At 44.5% G+C, this 18,537-nt stretch overlaps 2 protein-coding genes across 2 annotated transcripts in view; both read right to left on the bottom strand.

Annotated features, from left to right (window-relative positions):
• Positions 1-773: 773 nt before the first annotated feature.
• alkbh5 (alkB homolog 5, RNA demethylase) lies at positions 774-5,331 on the bottom strand. The gene is made up of 4 exons (XM_056409181.1): positions 3,889-5,331; positions 3,714-3,794; positions 3,504-3,623; positions 774-1,760 (listed from the first exon to the last, which is right to left on the bottom strand). The coding sequence occupies exons 1-4, from the start codon at positions 4,605-4,607 to the stop codon at positions 1,598-1,600; spliced, it is 1,083 nt and encodes a 360-aa protein (XP_056265156.1). The 5' UTR covers positions 4,608-5,331; the 3' UTR covers positions 774-1,597.
• A 637-nt stretch (positions 5,332-5,968) lies between these two features.
• Positions 5,969-18,537, bottom strand: part of myo15ab (myosin XVAb) — a 44,980-nt gene continuing 32,411 nt past the window's right edge. The window contains exons 48-74 of the mRNA XM_056408715.1: positions 18,311-18,371; positions 18,037-18,130; positions 17,801-17,918; positions 16,653-16,768; positions 16,495-16,554; positions 16,233-16,308; positions 16,010-16,125; positions 15,804-15,922; positions 15,569-15,710; positions 14,948-15,059; positions 14,796-14,870; positions 12,998-13,203; positions 12,805-12,923; positions 12,220-12,289; positions 12,043-12,115; positions 11,743-11,816; positions 11,563-11,645; positions 11,308-11,438; positions 11,130-11,224; positions 10,325-10,402; positions 10,144-10,240; positions 9,201-9,361; positions 8,960-9,093; positions 7,716-7,849; positions 6,916-7,049; positions 6,677-6,817; positions 5,969-6,564 (exon numbers count right to left, since the gene is read on the bottom strand). Coding sequence (XP_056264690.1) covers positions 6,463-6,564; positions 6,677-6,817; positions 6,916-7,049; positions 7,716-7,849; positions 8,960-9,093; positions 9,201-9,361; positions 10,144-10,240; positions 10,325-10,402; positions 11,130-11,224; positions 11,308-11,438; positions 11,563-11,645; positions 11,743-11,816; positions 12,043-12,115; positions 12,220-12,289; positions 12,805-12,923; positions 12,998-13,203; positions 14,796-14,870; positions 14,948-15,059; positions 15,569-15,710; positions 15,804-15,922; positions 16,010-16,125; positions 16,233-16,308; positions 16,495-16,554; positions 16,653-16,768; positions 17,801-17,918; positions 18,037-18,130; positions 18,311-18,371 — 2,921 coding nt within the window. The 3' untranslated portion in view covers positions 5,969-6,462. The remainder of the gene's footprint in view (positions 6,565-6,676; positions 6,818-6,915; positions 7,050-7,715; positions 7,850-8,959; positions 9,094-9,200; positions 9,362-10,143; positions 10,241-10,324; positions 10,403-11,129; positions 11,225-11,307; positions 11,439-11,562; positions 11,646-11,742; positions 11,817-12,042; positions 12,116-12,219; positions 12,290-12,804; positions 12,924-12,997; positions 13,204-14,795; positions 14,871-14,947; positions 15,060-15,568; positions 15,711-15,803; positions 15,923-16,009; positions 16,126-16,232; positions 16,309-16,494; positions 16,555-16,652; positions 16,769-17,800; positions 17,919-18,036; positions 18,131-18,310; positions 18,372-18,537) is intronic.

Raw genomic sequence — 18,537 nt, 5'->3', positions numbered from 1 at the left:
AGATGGACATGTTCTAGCCATATCAGTGGTTCCCAAAAATGTCAAAGTTGAACAGAAAAGTCTTTTGTTGAAGAGACATTATAGTCAAGAGAATTGAGGAAAAAAGAGAAACCTATCTTTGATAATAGCCCAGTGTTGGAGTCAAAACCCCCTAAAAAAAATTCTTAACCCTCCTGTTACCTTAACATTTACTAACATATTTTACCCCAGCAATTAACACCTCCAGAAAATTATTAGAATTATTATTGTTTCCCAAGTTTAAGTGTGAGGTACTTTGTTGACTACCTAAATAGCCCTTTAAATATATAAAAAAGTTGATATTTCTTATATGTTTGACACAGTGAAAAACAGCCTGGGGTCAAATTGACCCCAAAGAACACCGACGTTAAACATTGAATGGGGTCAAATTGACCCTAAAAGGTAACAGGAGGGTTAAACAAGTGTTTGCGGGGTTGAGACCCGAGTCTGACACCTTTGATAAAACACGACATTAAAACCACATTGGCTCTCCTCAAATTCATCAAAAAGATTCCCAGTCCCATGGAAAAAGAAAGTACGTAATTATTTTAACAATTAAAGCGGTCGAATGTGGAGAGTTTAGCGATAAGCCCACAGTTGTGGTCTTGAAATAAAATCCTGATCCCCATTTGTCTGATACAACATTGGAATTTTTTCGCCTTGAACCGAGCTTTATTTTCTTCTCCGCCGCGTGTTAAAGAGACACATGGAACGAGACGTTAAAGGGCCGGCGTTGTTCAAATATCACCAGAATAAATGAGGAAAAAATTTGATTTAATACAGAACAGCAATAACATCCTCCGTCACTTTACAAGGTAAGCGACTTCCAACCGAAACCGGAGTGTAAAACAAGGCCCGAGGTTCTCAGCACTCCATAAAACATCCGTCTGGTGGCTGCGCCGTGTCGTTACCTCCACAAAGATGAGTCGTACAGCAGGATCAAATCAGAACGCAGGAAGCATTTCTGCACGTCTGCCAGTTGCTTTAACTTAAAACTGCGCCAGGGAGGCCAAAGTGAACCGAGATCTGGGATGGCAACGAAAAGATAAGGATCAGAAATGTGGGTGCAATAAAAGCAAACCTTTCTTTCCACATAAAAGTTGCCCCAATCAAAAGACTATACAAAAGTATTGTACATTATAACAAGTTAGAATACAGCCCAGGTTTTCTTTTGTACAAATCCATACATACATCTTTTTTTTTTTTTTTAGCTCTCGTGTTCTGTACATCTTGGTTACAAAAAATACATGCCATTTTCTGAAGTGTCTATGGACGTAGAAACAAGAAATGTTCAATTAAAGGTGAATCAACAACGAAAGCCGAACTGGGGTTAATAACTTGAGGTTCTGGACTTTGGGAGACTTCGCCTGCCAGGAACAAATAACGCACCTCAAACTCAAATCAACATGATGACTGTGGCTCCTTGGGACTAAAAACAGGAGCGAGAAAAATGACAAGTGATCAAAAGAATATGACAATATTGAAATACATAAAAGATATATTTATATGTATACATGTGTGTGTGTGTGTGAGAGAGAGAGAGAGCGAGAGAGAGAGAGCGAGAGAGCGAGAGCGGCGCTCATTGGCGTCTCATCTTGACTTTGCGCCCTGAGCTCTCCCGGTGTTTCTCGGACTCTTGGTCGCGTCGCCAGTAGCTCTCGGAGCTGATGCTGTCCCGGCGGTTGTGGGAGGAGTTTGACGGGTGTCTGTTCTCCTCTTTGTCCATCTCCAGCACCCGCGGCCTGGCGGGGAAAGGGAGGGAGGGAGGGGGGGGAGACAAAGATTGAGACGCCAAGTCAGATTTGCATCTTAATTAATGCAAATGACATGAACACGTGAGAACACCGTTACGGACTCAGAAGTTGCCGTGCTCTTTTCAGACAATATTTAACATTACCGGCTTCATCCGTCTGTTTAACTGATGGCTTTGTGTCATTTAAACACAGGGGACTTGAGTTAATGTTCCTCGCGGATTCATTCAGGCACGAAAGCACATTTACTTGTGAGGGAAAGAGAGCAGCGAGTTTAAAATGTGATGACAGCCAGAAGAGGGCTGTCTGTTCTCTCACGAGCTGCATCGCTGATGGATTTTTAATTATTTTGCTTTTGAAGTCTTAATTAATGACCATTGTGGGCGTGAGGGCCGCTCAGCGAGTCCACGGATACATTCTCATACTAATCTCGTCATTTAAATGTTATTAGAGTGGCGAATTCAGCTGCCCGTTTCATATCGTACGACAGGGCACAAGCATTGAATGTCAGTCCGGTTCATTCCTATTCGCCCATACACATGTATGGGGATTCATCACGAAATGGGAAATACAGTTACAAGAAGTGTCGGTCTGATTATTACATTTGAAGTGGAAAATTGTTTGAATTAGTATAAAATAGGCTCTTTCATAGTTTATTAAATTGATTTTGTGCAAAAGATCTGAGGCCAGAATACAAACCTTACAGGAATTGTAGAAGGAAAAACCAGGCACACATTTCTCTCTGTGCATTTTCTTGTCACATAAAAGTGAGCACAGTACTCATTCAGACACGACGGACCGGTCCACTTGGTTCCTATAAGCGAGACCCGATTCATTAACATTTGGGCTCCGTCCAGACTACGTTCGGTCCGACTGGCTCCGTCGTCAGTGTGTCAGTACATCTCAGTGAGCGACCTGAAAGCGGCCCGACGTTAACAAAATGCCCGGGGCTGCGTTGTTGGGGAGGGCGGAATGTTAGTTTCAGGTTCCAGTGAGAGGATGAAATATGATCGCGCCAAGACGACTCGAGAAACAGATCCAAGGGTTTGAGGGCTCGTCAGACGCCAAAACACTTCACGGTAATTATAATGTAACGGGAGAGGATTTTGGTGCTCGTCTTTCGTTGCGATGATCTGGGAGGTAAGCAGTAGAAAAACAGCATCGCAAAATAATCAAACAGGAATATGTGCTTGAACACATTTGATTGGCCGATGCAGCGCCTGGTCAGACGAGGTGGCATTCCTGCAAAAGTTTTTTGCCAGAGCCCTCGGAGATTGCATCCCCTGCTCTGTCAATAAAATCAATGATAGCTGCATTTCTTTTCTTAAAAAAACCTTCAATACCCGGTGGATCTAATTATGTGATGCGCCATAATAACGGAAAGACAAGTGTTTTTGGGGGGGAAATGGAGTCAGTAAACTGTGATTTTTAAAGGGGAAAGAATTACAATTAGTGTTACTCTTTTCTACCACGGCTGCTCGTTCAGCAGTTGTGCATCATGTTGCTGGTATGCAGCTATTTACAAGTTTCTTTGATGCTTAATAAGGAAAATATATCACACTTCCCTCTGATGTTAGTTAAGTGGCTCTTAACATGATGTGCGACTTTCAGATCGACTGACTGTCCGTCCATAGGTCTCCTTTAGATATGGTCTAACTTTTTAGTTTATGCAAATATAGTAGGTTTTCCACAGGTCTGTTGGGCCCCGTGAAGACATGTGGTGCGTCTGTATACCTGCGAGCAGCGTCAGGATCGGCTCTGCGATGATGATGAGAGCGTTTGGCTTTCAGAGGAGCCGGTCTCTCGACGGGAAAAGAGATTTCAGAGTCCAGTCGAGGAGCATCTGGTCGGGTCCTGGCCAAAAAAGAGGAGGGAGCGAGGATTAGAGAGATTTACGACTAAATAATTCCCTTTTTTTGGAAAGAATTGGCACTTTTGACTTACTTTCTCAGTATGATGACTGCACGACGTGCCTTGATGTCTTGTGGGCGGATGCAGTGGGTGATGTCATCGGCGGCGTAGCCACTGAGAGAGAACGATGCCGTGAGCCACAAATACAAACGGCAACGCAATCAAATGCGGCAGGACAACACACACACACACACACACAAGATCTCACCTGAGCACCGTGACGCTGCCTCTCCTCACGGGCAGGGTGAACACCGGCTCCGACACCCGGATCGGTTTGAACTGGAAGCGGCAGCCGAAGCAGAGCGCGCTGTCGCTGAATAAGGACACGGACACGATGGGCCGCGCGAAGATGTGCAGCGGATCCACGTGCGACACGATGCAGCCGCCCGGCTGGTAGTCGTTGATGACCGCGCTGTTCACGAACCCTTCCGGGACCACTCCGCTGGCCACCAGGCGCTTGATCACCAACTCGTGCACCCAGCTCGGGATTTCGTCCACCTCTCCTTTGGGGTACAGCCTCTCCTGGCCCGGTCCCCGCTTCTCCAGCTGGGACCCGTACGTGTAGCCCTCGCCGAAGAAGTACTTGTTGCGGAGAGGCGCCCTGTCGACCGTGTGCTCGCGGTAAAGTCCCGCCTCCCCCTTGGCCACCACGTCGTCGATCTTCTCCTCGATGAGGGCGCACTCCTCCGGCGTGAAGATGTTCTCCTGCAGGATGCTGCCCTTCACCCGGCCGGCCTCCTGCTCCCGGCTGTCCGCGCTGTCGTCGCTGTGCCCGTGCTGCTCGTCATCGTCGGACTCCCGGAACTTGCGTTTCCCGCTTCCCTTCCCGTTGCTCTCCGCGTCCACGTATTTGTTCTTCACCTCGTCTCGATGCGGAGTCATGGATTTGAGCTTATCCCTCAGGTCAGAGTACCCGCTGGCTGCCATGTCAGCCACCCCCACCCCCCCCTCCAAAAAACCCGACTGGGCGAAGTGCGACGTGAGCTCCGGAGCTAACGGCTAGCTAACGTATCAGCGCCGCATCTCCGCACCGTTTTAACGGACTTGTTTTTAATATAAACCGGACTTTAACAGGAGTCTTTGACGGGGGACTATCTTAAGGGACCCGCACACACACACACGCGCTGACGTGTAGCTAAGGCAAAGTCCTCGTCCGCGCAATGAAACATCAACCGTAGTGTGAAATATGCCAATCCGTGTGTCCGATATCACCTGAACGCGTCTCCACCAGAAGCAGTCAGCCGGCGGTTTAACGGCTAACGGCCGCTATCCTACGTTGCTTGGCTACGAGCTGGCTAACGTTAGCTTAGACTAGCCTGGCTCAATCTGTCCGTCACTTCTTGGAAATACCGACGAACCGACGCAGCGACATTTCACGTGTGAGTCCGTTAAATTCCGGACCCCGGTGCACCGGAGACGTGTCCACTCTCGCGCGGACTCCGAGGGTTCGAGAGGAAAACCATGGTTGTGTTCGCCGCGAGCTTCGACCGCCGTAGCCCTTTTCCCCTCAGAAAAAAAAAATAAACTCGTGGAACCTGCCACAGATCGACGCATGCTCAGTGGTGACCTGCCAGTTTTGGGGAGGGATTCTCACGTGACCTGATCGGCCAACACGCGCATGAATCCATTTTTGGAGCCGAGCTATAAAGCGATTGCTAATTTGGTCCCAACTGAGGTCTCGTTTACTTCAGAAAGTACACAATGTTTATTTAAGGTTGTCATTTAAATTTTTACAAAATTATTTATCGTTTTGATATCTATCATAATAATAAACTGTATTTGTATACTTAATTATTGTTGTAGCCTACCTTCTGTGAAGAGAAACTTATGCAAATACTAATATTTACGCATAAGTAAGAGAAAAATATAAATTTATTTGCACAAATTCACTGCTGGAGTACAATACTGGTGTTTAAAGTAACACTGTTTATTTATTTAGATTTGTAAAATCTTTTATAACATGTTTAGTTTATTTCCATAACTCACCCAGTTATAGACCTAAAGTTACACTGAACAATTATGTATTTTTAAAATATGTTTACGCAAATTCATTTAATGATTTAGTTCTGAAATGATCAATTTGGCCAATTTATTATTCGAAATTGTCTGGGCGTTTTATAGATGAAGCAATTTGTTGTGAAATGTAAAAAATAAACAATCATGAAAATAAATAACATATTTCCGAAGTTTTTTGGAGTTTTATGCATATTAAAACATTCAGTTGTGGCATTTATACCGATACCTCTTTACAAAAATACTTTTATCAATAGACAGCAGCAATGCTCATATTTCTCTTTTAAAATAGCTGATTTTATTTAGATAAAATATTCTTTACAAAACAAGAACATCGATGCATTAACATTGGTTGAATACAACAACTGTTTGACTAACATTGCATTTTTCTGATAAACTGTATAAATAAAAATAAATTAAAAAACATGTTGGATATCAGTTATAAAACGTTGTAATGACAAGGCACGGCCCGTGAAGCTGCCTCACTGTTCATTAACAGTTTCTGTACATTCTAAAAAGTCTCTAATGTTTCATCAATCAAAACTACAGTAGCAAGTATAAAGGTTTCAATCTGAACTGATATTTACTTTTCACTGTCTTCAGTCTGCACTTTGTTCAGTGAATGCAGTATGATAATCTAGTAAAAGTGAGACTGACTTCGGGGTCCACTTATGCATTCACATATGATATTAGAACCCCTGAAGGCAAGAAGAGGTAGTCTATTTATAAAGGTTTCCTCTGCATTAGTGTGTCCATGCGACTGTGTGTGCTATAACATGGTGAGTTCACTGGGTGGCAGGGTGAGTCGCCTCTCCCGCACGGACATCATGTTTTCCACCTGCATGGCGATGACTCGACACAACTCCAGGCCCTGTGGACAAACAGCGGCAACATGAGCGCAGTAACGTAGCGACTCCTCCGCTCGACACGGCAAATGATCCCGCGTGGCCTCTGAAGAGGGTCCTCGTCTGTTTGCGTAATACCTGCTCCAGCTGCAGCTGAATGACCCGCTGTGTGTTCATGTCCCCCAGGGTCAGGTCTACATACGGGTAGCTTGTTCCAGCAGTGGGCCTCTGGGTGCGGCTGGACTGCACCTCCACCAGGGGGACCGCTGCCATCAGCTCCTGCGTCACAGAGACCAAGTGTTATATATTATATATATGTGTGTGAATATGAAGAAAAAAAACACAGGGCTGAAACTGCTATGTGACTCGACTCTTACGTGTGTGTTTTTGTGCAGGAAGTGGAGGCCGTGTTGGTTTACGGCAACGATGCAGGGGGCGTAGAAGGTGGTGGAGCTGCTGCTTTGGATGTAGAAGAACGAGGAGCCGAACATGGGGAACGCACTGATCAGCCCTGCACGCACAAAGACACACAATGTACACACAATGTACCCCACGGTAAGTGCGGATGGTCACATTTGTGTTCATAGCATATGGACAAAAAAATGCATTTTTAAAGCTTGAGAAAAAAAGTTGTAAATGTCTTCTGTGGAAGGGATTAGTCCAAATTACCCTGGTGATGTCATCAGTCATAGGTTGAGATGCATTATGGGAAATATGGGATGTGGTGTTTTGAGGATTCTACCCATACAAGAGACTAAAAGTCAATGAATCTTAGCCTCTGTTGCTTCGGGTTTGTTTAATCTCACTGAATCCCTGGAGCAGCTCTTTAAGACACACATATGTTCTGTATTATCAAAATATCCTTAAAACAGTTCAAATTTACACGTTAACATTGCAGCATTTCTTCAGTTCCTGTGAATGTGAAGATTCATCCGATGATCGGTTGTGCTCCACCGTTTATTCTTGACTCTGGAAACAATACTTGACAAACCTATCTCAACTTAAGGTTAAATTGGAGTGTTTAACCATCCTACACATATGGTGACGGAGGAGTCCAGACGTAGAAGGTGTAGAGAAAATGGGTAAAAACTGACGAGTTCAGCCAAAATCAATTTCACGAATAAAAATAAAGTATTAGTTTGACCTGCAGTGCCTTTATGTGAACAGGAGATGTTACCCATAAACTGTGCTCTGGCCTGGTGCGGGCTCAGGATTTGCACTTGCTGCACGTGTTGCGTCACCATGGTAACCCACTGCTGGGGTGGCTGCTTCTTAAAAAGAGGTGTGGCGATGTACTCCGATAGTTCATGTCTAGAGGAGAGAAGAAGATAAACAGGAGTCAGCTTCATTCAGGGATTTCTTAACATTTATGATTTTACTCTGTGAGCTGTTCTGTGTGTGTGTGTGTGTGTACACTATTTAAAACACAACATTTATTGACTGCATTCTCTCCTCAACAAATACTTTCTTCCTGTACGGTTGTTGAATATCAGCGCTGAATTCAAAATGTAGAAAACATGGATTGCAGCTTTAGCGCTGCTGGACTGTAAAAGCTATCCAAGTTGTCCACATTACACCTAAATAATAAAATATACAACATTTAACAACAACAACAACAACACATGCCCATAGATGTAATGTGCACCTGCAGTGAATGTGCTGAAGCAGAAGCTCCGCTTAAGATTGATTTAGCAAAAATAATGAACCTGCAGGTAAAAATGGATTTTTTTACGGGAAATGTATGCTCATTTCATTTTGATATTTCAGTCACGTTACATTTTCAAATTAAACTGGATTGGTGTTAATAGAGAAAAAGGGAAGGTTAAATGCACCCTGAAATAATAAATAAACATAATTTAATTGCTCTAATTGCAAAAATGAAAATCTGGAGGCCGTTGTGTTGAACGTATTAAAACCAGAAGGGCTCAATATACAGTACATATTTATATATTTATATATATATATATATATATGTGTAACCCTCTGTATTTAAGAATAACTTTGGTATTTTTCAACCTATTTACCCTAAATGACTAATGTGGACACCGATTTTTTAAACTGGTCCAGTGTTGAACAAGAACACTGCAGACACTAAACAAGCTGTAATGTAATTACATCGGGCAATTCCTCATCCACTAAAAGCTGCTTATTTTTGCCACTGACAGATTTATATATGGAAAGGAACCTCCAGAGAAATAGAACATTTTTTATTTACCTTTAGCATTCTCGTTTAATTCTACTTAAAAAATCATTGTCCCCATCAGTCCAGGTTGCAAAATATTGAAATTATCCATTATCTTCTCTCTATTTGAACAATTCTTGACTTTTAACAATAAGTTTGTTCTGCTACACCCTCAGCTGTAAGTGAACCCAGCAATATGTTTGATAAAGTTCTAAACTAAATGGAGTTTGTGTCCTCACATGCTGGGGATGAAGACGCTGTCTTTGGCTCTGTGCTGCAGAGCCGCCAGTTTGGAGATCTGGTGGAACTGCTGATCGCTCACTTTTCCATGTGTTAGAACATTTAGCAGGCCTTTACGGTAGTCCGGCAGGATCTAAAGACAGACACACACACACACACACGCACACACACACACAGTCACGGTCACGTGCGCTCATGTCGGTAACGAGCACCGCGTGTGTGAAACTCCAGCCGTGTGACCTGGTTGAAGTGCGTGGCGACACAGAACTCGTTCTCAAACGCGAGCGGCTGAGTCCAGACGACCCGTCGGAACCAGAAGCTGTAGCTGGTGTCCACCGCCTCGGCCTCCGTCGCCACATCCAGGATGTACTCGTGTCGGTTCAGAGGACGCACATTCTGACCTACACGCACACAAATGAAAATTACACACAAATTACCCAGAGATTTGGATAATAATCTACTCCGCAGCTGAATAATATTTGTCAATATGAAGGGTTTTAAACCCAACACAAACCGCTGACATGAGCATCAGGCTAATACTTGTGTAGACACATGTTGCGTGAGCTGCTGAGCTTTTCAACAGCGACGGCAGCTGCCAGCCGATGTCATGCAGAGATATTTAATGCTCCGGGAGGAGAGGAAACAACAACAGAATGCACAGAGTCCCGTATCGATGCTTCGGGGGACGACGTCGGCGTGCAAATGAATCTGACATACGTGTGCAAAGCAACAAGAAACACAACAAAAAGCTGCTTCTGCATTCAATCAGGGAAAAAAAAATAGTTTAAGAAAACATGCAAGTTGCCTTTGTGTTCATTAAGTGTGTTTGCCAGTTTGTGCATCGTGGTTTTCAATACATCTCTCTATCTATTCACCGCGTGCAAGTGAATGGCACATTAACATTTCACGAGGAGGGAAAGAGGACTCCGTTTGGTGACATCGTCATCGGAAATGAAACGGTGACATCGAGCCGCGCGTCGTTATTCGGCCGCGCCGCTCCAGATGGAGACTCTCGCGGGACTCGTGTGTGACTTTCTCCCGCCGCTTCGAAACCAGAGAGCGGCCCGAGACGTGATCTGTGAGCGGCTCTGCTTCACCGACGCCGACGAGAAGGACGGCTCGTGTGCAATCGTACAATGTTTTGCGTGTGTTTGTGCGAGAGAGAGAGAGAGGACGAGCACACCTTTGTGGGTGACTAAAAATATGGCGTATTCTTCCATGGCCTCCAATTTGTGCAAACCCATCTCGTAGCACAGCTCCTCAATCACCTCCAGGGCAACCTGGAAGACACAGCGGCATCAACACGGAGCCCGGCCGCCTCCTCGGAGACGCCGGCGGCGCCGAGCTGCTCGCGGGGCACTTACGGAGCACGTCTTGATTTTCACGTGGCGCTCGATGCCTCCAGGAAACAGGAACAGCTGACGCTTTGAACTCCGTCCCGCCTGAGGAAGCATGAGCACACACTCGTATAGTAACACAGATAAACCGACATATATCTGCAGTGGGGGGGGGACTTTATTCAAGCCAAGCTTTTATGTGCTGAGATAATTGTGCTTTGCATTAAGAATTGATGTACGAAATAGAGCATTCGTTTTGAAGATGGGATTTATCATATTATTAATTAAACTACGCAGAAATTCATGGTTGAAGGATAAGGATGTTGATATTTTACATTTTTCTTTGTCTCTTATCACGTTTTGACTTCCCTGCTCTGAGATACTCAGCCAAACGTCAAGTGGTTCCGAGATAAATCTTAAAAATGACATTAATCGTGAAGTTTTGGGGGCTATTGTCAGGCTTCAGTGGCCGTGTTCATTGTAACGTTTCCTTAATGTGCTTTTAATCGTTTTTTGGACAACAATGGAGCTCTGTGGCACAGAGGACGACGCTTTGAATACGCAGAGAAAAGATATATATTTAATCCTTCCATGAGATTAGTTAACAATGAATAAATAAAATAGATTATCACTGGACTTTTCCTTGTCCTTCCAGATTAATGTGCAGTTTATATCAATAATGTTCACACTATAATATATACATGTGGCTATCCTGCACAACGAGTGGCCAATCCTACTGCTCCATGGATTGAGGCAGACATTCATCATTTATTTATCTTTACACGTTATTTTTTATTTCCGTAAAGGATCTGAATACTTCTGGAGCACTGACCATCACGGCCTTCAGCTCCATGCCGTTGGGTGGAACCGTGCGGCCGCCGTACCGGAACGTCTTCTTCAGGTTCTGCTCACACGCTTTAGCGATGCCTGGCGCACAAAGATGGCGTCGGCGTTAACGTGCTCACGTGCACCGCAGACTCACACCTGGTTGATTGGGTCGGTGTCGTTACCCTGATACTGCACGCCGGCGCAGCGGGACGCCTGCTGCAGGTTCTTCAGCACGAAGGGCTTGAGGACCTCAGAGCAGCGATGGAAGGCGGTCAGGATGTACAGCAGCCTCCAGCCTCGTTGGCAACTATCACTGAACGACACCAGAGCGCACACACACACACACACACACACACACACACACACACGCAGAGGATTACAGGAGAAGAAAGAAGAGCGCAGAGTGGGTTGGAGTTGTTGTGGGAAAGTGGACTTACGGTTTGGAGCTGGTGTTAGCCGTAAGCTGTTTGAGGAGTTGGCAGTAAGCCTCATCCCTCATCAAGGTGAACTCTGCTATGAGCTGAGACACAACACACACACACACACACACACACAAACATTAGGAAACTGTCAAGGAGAATAGTAGCTTTGGAGAGAAAGAGACTGTGTGTATTTACCTTGAGGACAATGTTGACCAATTCCTGTTCTGTCAGTCCCCTCGATGGAGAGTCACCCATGAAACGCATCACCGCTACACAAATTACACAACCAGGACACACACACACACACACTCACGCAGGTCAACAATAATTTAAGTATCCAGTAGGATATTTTGCAGAGATATCCAGCACTTGAGAATTCAAAGTCTCATTTTAACCGAGGATGAATCGGAGCCCGGGCGTAATAAGGTGATGTAATGAGATGATGTAATAAGATGATGTAATTATGAGGAGAGATGGGAGAAGGTGAAAACTTACACAGGAAGAGATCAGCTGCCACTCTGTTCATGGCTGGATCCATAAACTCGATCAGAGACTCAGTCAGAGGGACCTGCGAGGGAGAAAAAGTGTCAGGCAAACAGCTTAATACACCTCATTACAACATACAGAAGATATATTTGATATGTAAATTAAGTTATAGCGAGGAGAAAGCACCTTGGAGAACTTGATCATTTCAGCGGGCTCTCTGAGATCTCTGTTCTTGCTTTTGCTCTTCAGGGAATCTCTGAAACACAAATCCGGCACAAAGTGCAGAATTTAGATTTACAACAGTGATAATACAAAGATACTTTACTTCAGTAAAAAAGTTGCAATACCACTCGATAAAAATAAGTCCTGCGTTCCAAATTGTATTCAATACAAAAGTATTTCCATGTACTCATTATGCAGATTGGGGTGTCACAATGTTTAGTATTTTCTTATTCAATCATTATTACTGAATTACTTTAATATTGCAACTGGTTCAGGTGGAGCAGATTTTATTGACTTTAAGTGCTGCTGGGCATAATTTTTTTATGAACCAATGATATGTTATGAAGGTCAAATCTAAAAAGTAACCAGTAATTATAGCTGTTGAATGAACGTAGTGGAAAAGAGACTAGAATGTGTCACTAAAAAACATCTTGGACTAGAGGTATAAAGCATCATACAGGATATGTTTTTAAATGATATTTCGCTTCTTTTCATCCCTGGATTTGAAATGGTAAATGTTTGTGGGCTCTTTCTCCTCCGGCGTCTCACCCCTTCCCGCTGGTTTCTCGTCTGAAGAAGTTGTTGGCGAACTCCAACATGTCATATTTACTGTCCTGCAGGGCCCTCTCATCCAGATCTCCTTCGGCGAAGCCGTCGAGGGAAACCTTCTGGAGGTCAAAGGTCGTCAGTGAAGAACAATCACGCACCAGAGACCCGATGTGAGAGTGCGGCGCCTGTGCACCTCGAGCGTTTGATCTATCTCGTGCGCGGCCACGGTGGACGCCACGGCGACGGCGACCGCCGATGACGCGGCGAACTGCCCCGCCCCTCCTCGGGGCTCCGCCCGGCGGTCCAGGCGCAGCGACAGGAAGTCGGGAGGAGCGACGGGATGGACGCAGTCGGCCGGGAACGCGCCGCAGCGGCCGAACACGGCACCGAACTTCCACCCTGACGCACACGGACCAGAGAGAGATTAGGAGGGCCGACACACACACACACACACACACACACACAGCTGAGTGCTGATCGCTTTCGGCCTTTCCTCTCACAGCGGGTCAACTTTTCATTTACAAGTCAGATCTGTATCGGCGTGCTTTTCTCTCTCATTTGTAAGACTCTCGCTCGCGGCGACGCTGATAACACGGACACAGCAGCCTAATTATAGATACAATACACAGGGGCGCTTCTGTCACTCGTATTGACTGACATCGACTCCCTGCAGGGTTACCCAGAACCACCGCAACAATGCACCAAATGAGTGTGAGAGGGGGGGGGGTCACACGTAGGGGTGAATCCACTCAGCTTTGAGTGTCTTTCAGCTCATTGTTTTGGTTTTTCCAGCCCACAGCTTTACTGTTTTGGTTCACTTTCCCCCTTTTTCATCGACTTCATAACCAGCAGCAACTGTTCACCGTGAAAAGGGCTCCGATAGTCTCACTGGAGCCACCGGCTGGGGAATGTAGTGGAGCATTTAGCAGAAGCTTGAGGAGGCCCAACACCCAGCTAGGAGTAGAGGTCACAGCGGACTTACATTCAGAAGGTGTCGAGAAACAAAACCAGTGCTGCTCCGTATCGGCTGGATGTGTACGTACGCAACTGTTCGCTAACAGAATCAACTTTATATGGCGACATGTCAGAGCTTTGTTGATAGTATTTGCGTTTCAGGAGAAACACGACGTGGACTATGTTGAATATGCTAAGAAATAAGTTTAACAAATGAAATGTGTGTTCAAATATGCAATGTAGGAGAATTCTACAGACGCAAATAGATAAATAAATGAATCGGAAAATAAATGTGTATTTTGGATGTTTTTCCACTAGTCGGAAAAAAAGACATCAGCCCAAAATCTAAAGATGTTGTGCCTGAAACAATTATGTTTGAGCCTGTGCAGCTGCTGGTCCCCACAATGTGACTTACAGGAAGTATCCACTCACACAAGCTGTCCTCCTCACACACCCTGAGGTTGTAATACTTAATGACAAATTAATTGTGTGATGCAGCTCAGATCTAACATTCAGATTTCATATTATTAGTCCTGGCCTTTCGAAATGTATCATATTTAGCCAATTAAACATGATGACAGCTCTCAGTGGATCGTATGGTGGAGGATGGATCCAGATTCAGAAAACCTGCCCACTGTGTGCTACGCGAGGCTAATTTAAGAAGCCCAAAGAAAAGAATGAATGTATCACGGTTATACACAACGATGCGCGTGGAAGCACACACAGAGTTTGTCTTTTCTTTTTTCTGTTGGGCGACCACATGAGGGGACTTCTCCTCATCTGTGACCGTCTCCAGGAAAATAATCTAAGAATCAATATTTTTCAAATTGCATCGCCATCTTACAGCTGACACAGAATGTTCTGATCCAATATTGTTTTTTACAAAGTGCTGTGGGCAGCCTCATCATCACGGCAGCTAGTTCTCAGTCCGGGTTTGTAAACCTCTCGAAGCGGTCAGTTTGAATTACCGCCTGGTTTTTGTTTTGGGAAACTCGGCGCTAACATCTGGTTACCACGGCAATGCAACGAACACTCACCAAAGTCTTGAGTGTCTCTTTTCAGATCCTCCAGAAACACCACCTTCTTCCTCACCACGCAGCCGTAGCTGTAACCTGGACACACACACACACAGTTGGATCAAAGATTCCCTCTGGAGATTACATGTCATTCATGTCCCGCTGTGTCTCACCCCTCTCCAGTCCGTCCATAACCTGCAGCCGGATGACGTCGCCTTTGTGAAAACTGAGTTTCGAGCGGTCGTCTGTCACAAAGTTTCGCTCTGCGATCACGTAATCCGAGTCCTGCAAGCAGGAAACACAAACAAACAAACAAGTGGATACGGTCACACTGTTGCTGGAGTAAGATGACGATGCATGACACATAGCCATAAACCCTCCTGGTGCACCGACTGCCACACCTCATAACGTTTTGACATTTGAGTTGTTTGTGTTAGCTTCAAATAAATCATTGTTTGTGTCCTTGTGTCACCTCCTCTTCATGTGATCTGTCGTGACGAGTCATTCAGGTGTAATCACGACTTCAACAGCACCACAGACGACTAAAGTTCTTTGTTAGCTCAAACTGTTCAGCTTAATGTTTTTTTGGCTGAGCTGGAAATCCAAAAATCCAATAAATTAAATGTATATAATTAACAAATGTTTTTGACAGCATTGAAGCCCTGATTCATCATCAATGTACAACGTTGTTAAACTCTGAGTCGTCCTCACTCCAACTGCAGCCCTTTTTACCATTGAAATACAGACTGGACAGAGCAGGAGTGTGTGTGTGTGTGTGTGTGTGTGTGCTGTACCTTTTTGATCTCATTGATGAAGGTGTCTATGAGGTCTTTGACCTGCGGCGCCTTGGCTGAGAACAGGATCAGCTTCTCGTTGGTCAGATTGAACTCCAGCATGTTTTCAGACGGGATGGTGACGAACAGGATGTCTGCGTAGCTGAAGGACACACAGCGCAAGAGCTCCCAACTGTTAAGATGGAACAACTCTTAGATATAGATCTGTCAGTGTGTGTATAAAACATGCACATACGTGTAAGGTCGTAGGACTCTGAAGTAGTCTGGAGCTGCAGCGCTGCTTTTTACGGTCTTCAACAGCTTTATACCGCCGTGTGACACCGACAACACCTGCACACCTGTTCCTACACTACCCTGCACACACACACACACACAGTTCAATAAAATGAAAATATCACCCTGTGATATAATTATTTTCCTCTCAGGCTTTACCGCCCTCACCGATGCAGGGAACAGACGGGAGAAGTATATCTCCCAGGTTTCTCTGGCAGCCGTCACGATCGTTTTCTTCACGCGCTCCTCCACCGGATCCATATTCTGCTCCACCCCGTGTTTCACTGTCATTCACACAAACGAGACACGTGAACTCATGAGTGTCGACGAGCCGCGCTCGGATTAAACGGTGATCTGAGGAAAGATCTTGCGGGAAGAGCCGACAGAGTACCGAACAGAGCCTTCATCCTCTGCCTTTCATCCCGGGTGATGCGGACACACGCCTCTGACAGGGTGTCGTTCACGATCTGCAGGAGACCACGGAGGTGATGTGAGAAATAATTGAGTTTTTCCGTTGTACAATTTTTCGTGCCAAGGGGTAAAAGAAGTAAGAAGATTGAATGAATTAACAAAAGCGTTTGATTAAATGTAGATGTAAACACGTGTTTATCTGTCTATTCACCCTGCATGAATCCAACTCTCTCTTAGGTCACCTGTTTGAAAATGAGGTCCAGCACCAGAGGATTGTTGAAGCTGTCTCTGGGATAAAAAACCTGCAGAAGCAAGAGAAATGACTCACAGCAGAATATAATGCAAACATTACAACAGTGAACCACCATGTTTGCGTTTGTGTCTTTGTCTAAGTACTCGCCTCCTTCCTGAGGTACAGTCTCCAGGGAACATTGGTGTAGGTGTAGTGCTCCTCGTTGGTTCTCTGATGGAGCTGCGTCTGGGTGGTCTCGGTCTCGACGGGAAGCTCTCGAGAAACTGCACCAAATATGTCACGTTATGCTTCAGTTTCACTTCCCTCCATGTCCTTATTCAGAATTAACTGTAATCAGCGTGTTAATGGAGCGTGTTGATGATCTGCTGCTGTCTGGTTTGAGTATTCCATCGTTCTGATATTGATATAATCTTGTTTAAAGAAATTCAAAGAGGCACAGTGGCGTACTGAACTAAAGATGAAACACAAAAAAGCAGATTTAAACAATGCAGGCTAATTTACAACTTTCAAAAATCGTGAGAGGGAAAAGCAGCACCAGCGTGAACGCAATGCATGGTGGGAGTCACACAACTTCACTTTCATTGCATTTAAATAAAATGTACTGTAATGGTTGCAGAAAACTCAGAGAGAGACATGGTGAGTAAAAATAGAAGTCTGAATAGTTCAAATGCTTAAAAATAAATATTCCAGCGTAACATTCGACATATTTTAAAGTCAAAAGTCAAAGTCATCTTTACTGTCAATTTTCCATTTGTGGAACATTCAAAAGATCGAAAGTATGTTTGTCTCTTGTCCGACATAAAGTGAGTTATAATAATTGTAAAAATAAAAGTTTAAAAACATGACTGGAGAAGTGTAGACTTGACGGTATTGATAAAGCTTAAGAAGTAACGGATTATGGGGACAAATGCTTGAATTTCTGGTTTGTTTGTTTTGTTTTTGTTTTTGTTTTATATATAAGGCTCTTCCGAACAAGTTTTCAAGCAATCATAGGTTAGGGCACTTATAAGCTAGATAGCTTCATCCTTAACGCTTTCGGTCAGCTTCTTTTTTTAAATTCCTGGTGGTTGTATATTTTGCTGATCAAAATAAATAAACTCATTCATTCAATAAAATTGATAAAGTGATAAATTGCAAACATTTAACAACAACAACAAAGAACATTTAGACAACATATCATTTATAAATAAAGAACTATACAATAACGTTGCGTCTGTATTGTAGCAGCAGTGATCTCTGCAAAGTGCTGCATTAGAATATGTGGATGAGTGTCGACTTTGAGTGAAGGTGAGCACCTGGAGGAGGAAGAGGGAGAGGACGAAGGGGAGCTTTCGTCTTCGTGCTCCTGGTGGGTTTAAATCCCGCCTCCGTCATTGCGGTCGCAGACGGTGGGGGGGCAGCAGCACGTTTGGGCTGGGCAAACACACACAAAAACAACGTTTCTCCGCATGACTCACTTCAAACGTTTCTCGCTCTGCTTGCTGACAGTGTAATCTTGCATGTGTGTGTGTGTGTGTGTGTGTGTGTGTACCTGTAGAGCAGGAGGGTTGTCCATCTGCGGCTTGAGGATCTGTAAAGCTTCATCACGAGGGGTTTGCTTCTTCTTAAACTTCCTCTCTAGTCTCCTAAATACATCCACAGTGTCATTTCACTCTGGCGCTGTGTGCTTACTGCAAGCAACAACAACCCGGCCGGGATCTGTTGGGGGTTTGTTGTGGCCTGGGCTTTACAGTATGTGACTGGAAAATAGAATGGACCTGTATTTATAAGCTAAAATGTGTGTGTGTGTGTTCATGATAGCTCACCTCCTCTCGTGTGGCAGCAGGTCTCCCGGTGGAGGTGGGGAGTTGTACCTTTTGATGATGTCTTTAAAAAAAAATACAAACAGTGTGAGAATTACGTAGATTACTCTTTCTATTTTATTTTTTATGGAATCAAATCTAAATACCAACTATGGTGTCTGTTAAAAAATAAAGAAATGCATCAAATATGATTCAGTTTAGCTGTATAAGCATCGACATTTTTAACCCTT

The sequence above is a fragment of the Pseudoliparis swirei genome, chromosome 24 (assembly GCF_029220125.1).
Source record: "Pseudoliparis swirei isolate HS2019 ecotype Mariana Trench chromosome 24, NWPU_hadal_v1, whole genome shotgun sequence".
In the NCBI taxonomy this organism is placed as follows: domain Eukaryota; kingdom Metazoa; phylum Chordata; class Actinopteri; order Perciformes; family Liparidae; genus Pseudoliparis; species Pseudoliparis swirei.
Note: the sequence above shows the minus strand (reverse complement) of the source record. Positions and strands in the feature narration are given on the sequence as shown.

What these genes read in the sequence shown, in the direction of transcription:
- alkbh5 (XM_056409181.1), bottom strand. Translation starts at nt 4,607, where the DNA reads ATGGCAGCCAGCGGGTACTCTGACCTGAGGGATAAGCTCAAATCCATG. An exon ending in GCAGTCATCATACTGAGAAA is followed by an intron (nt 3,624 to 3,713) that starts GTAAGTCAAAAG and finishes TTTTTTGGCCAG; the next exon opens with GACCCGACCAGATGCTCCTC. An exon ending in GATCCTGACGCTGCTCGCAG is followed by an intron (nt 1,761 to 3,503) that starts GTATACAGACGC and finishes TTTCCCCGCCAG; the next exon opens with GCCGCGGGTGCTGGAGATGG.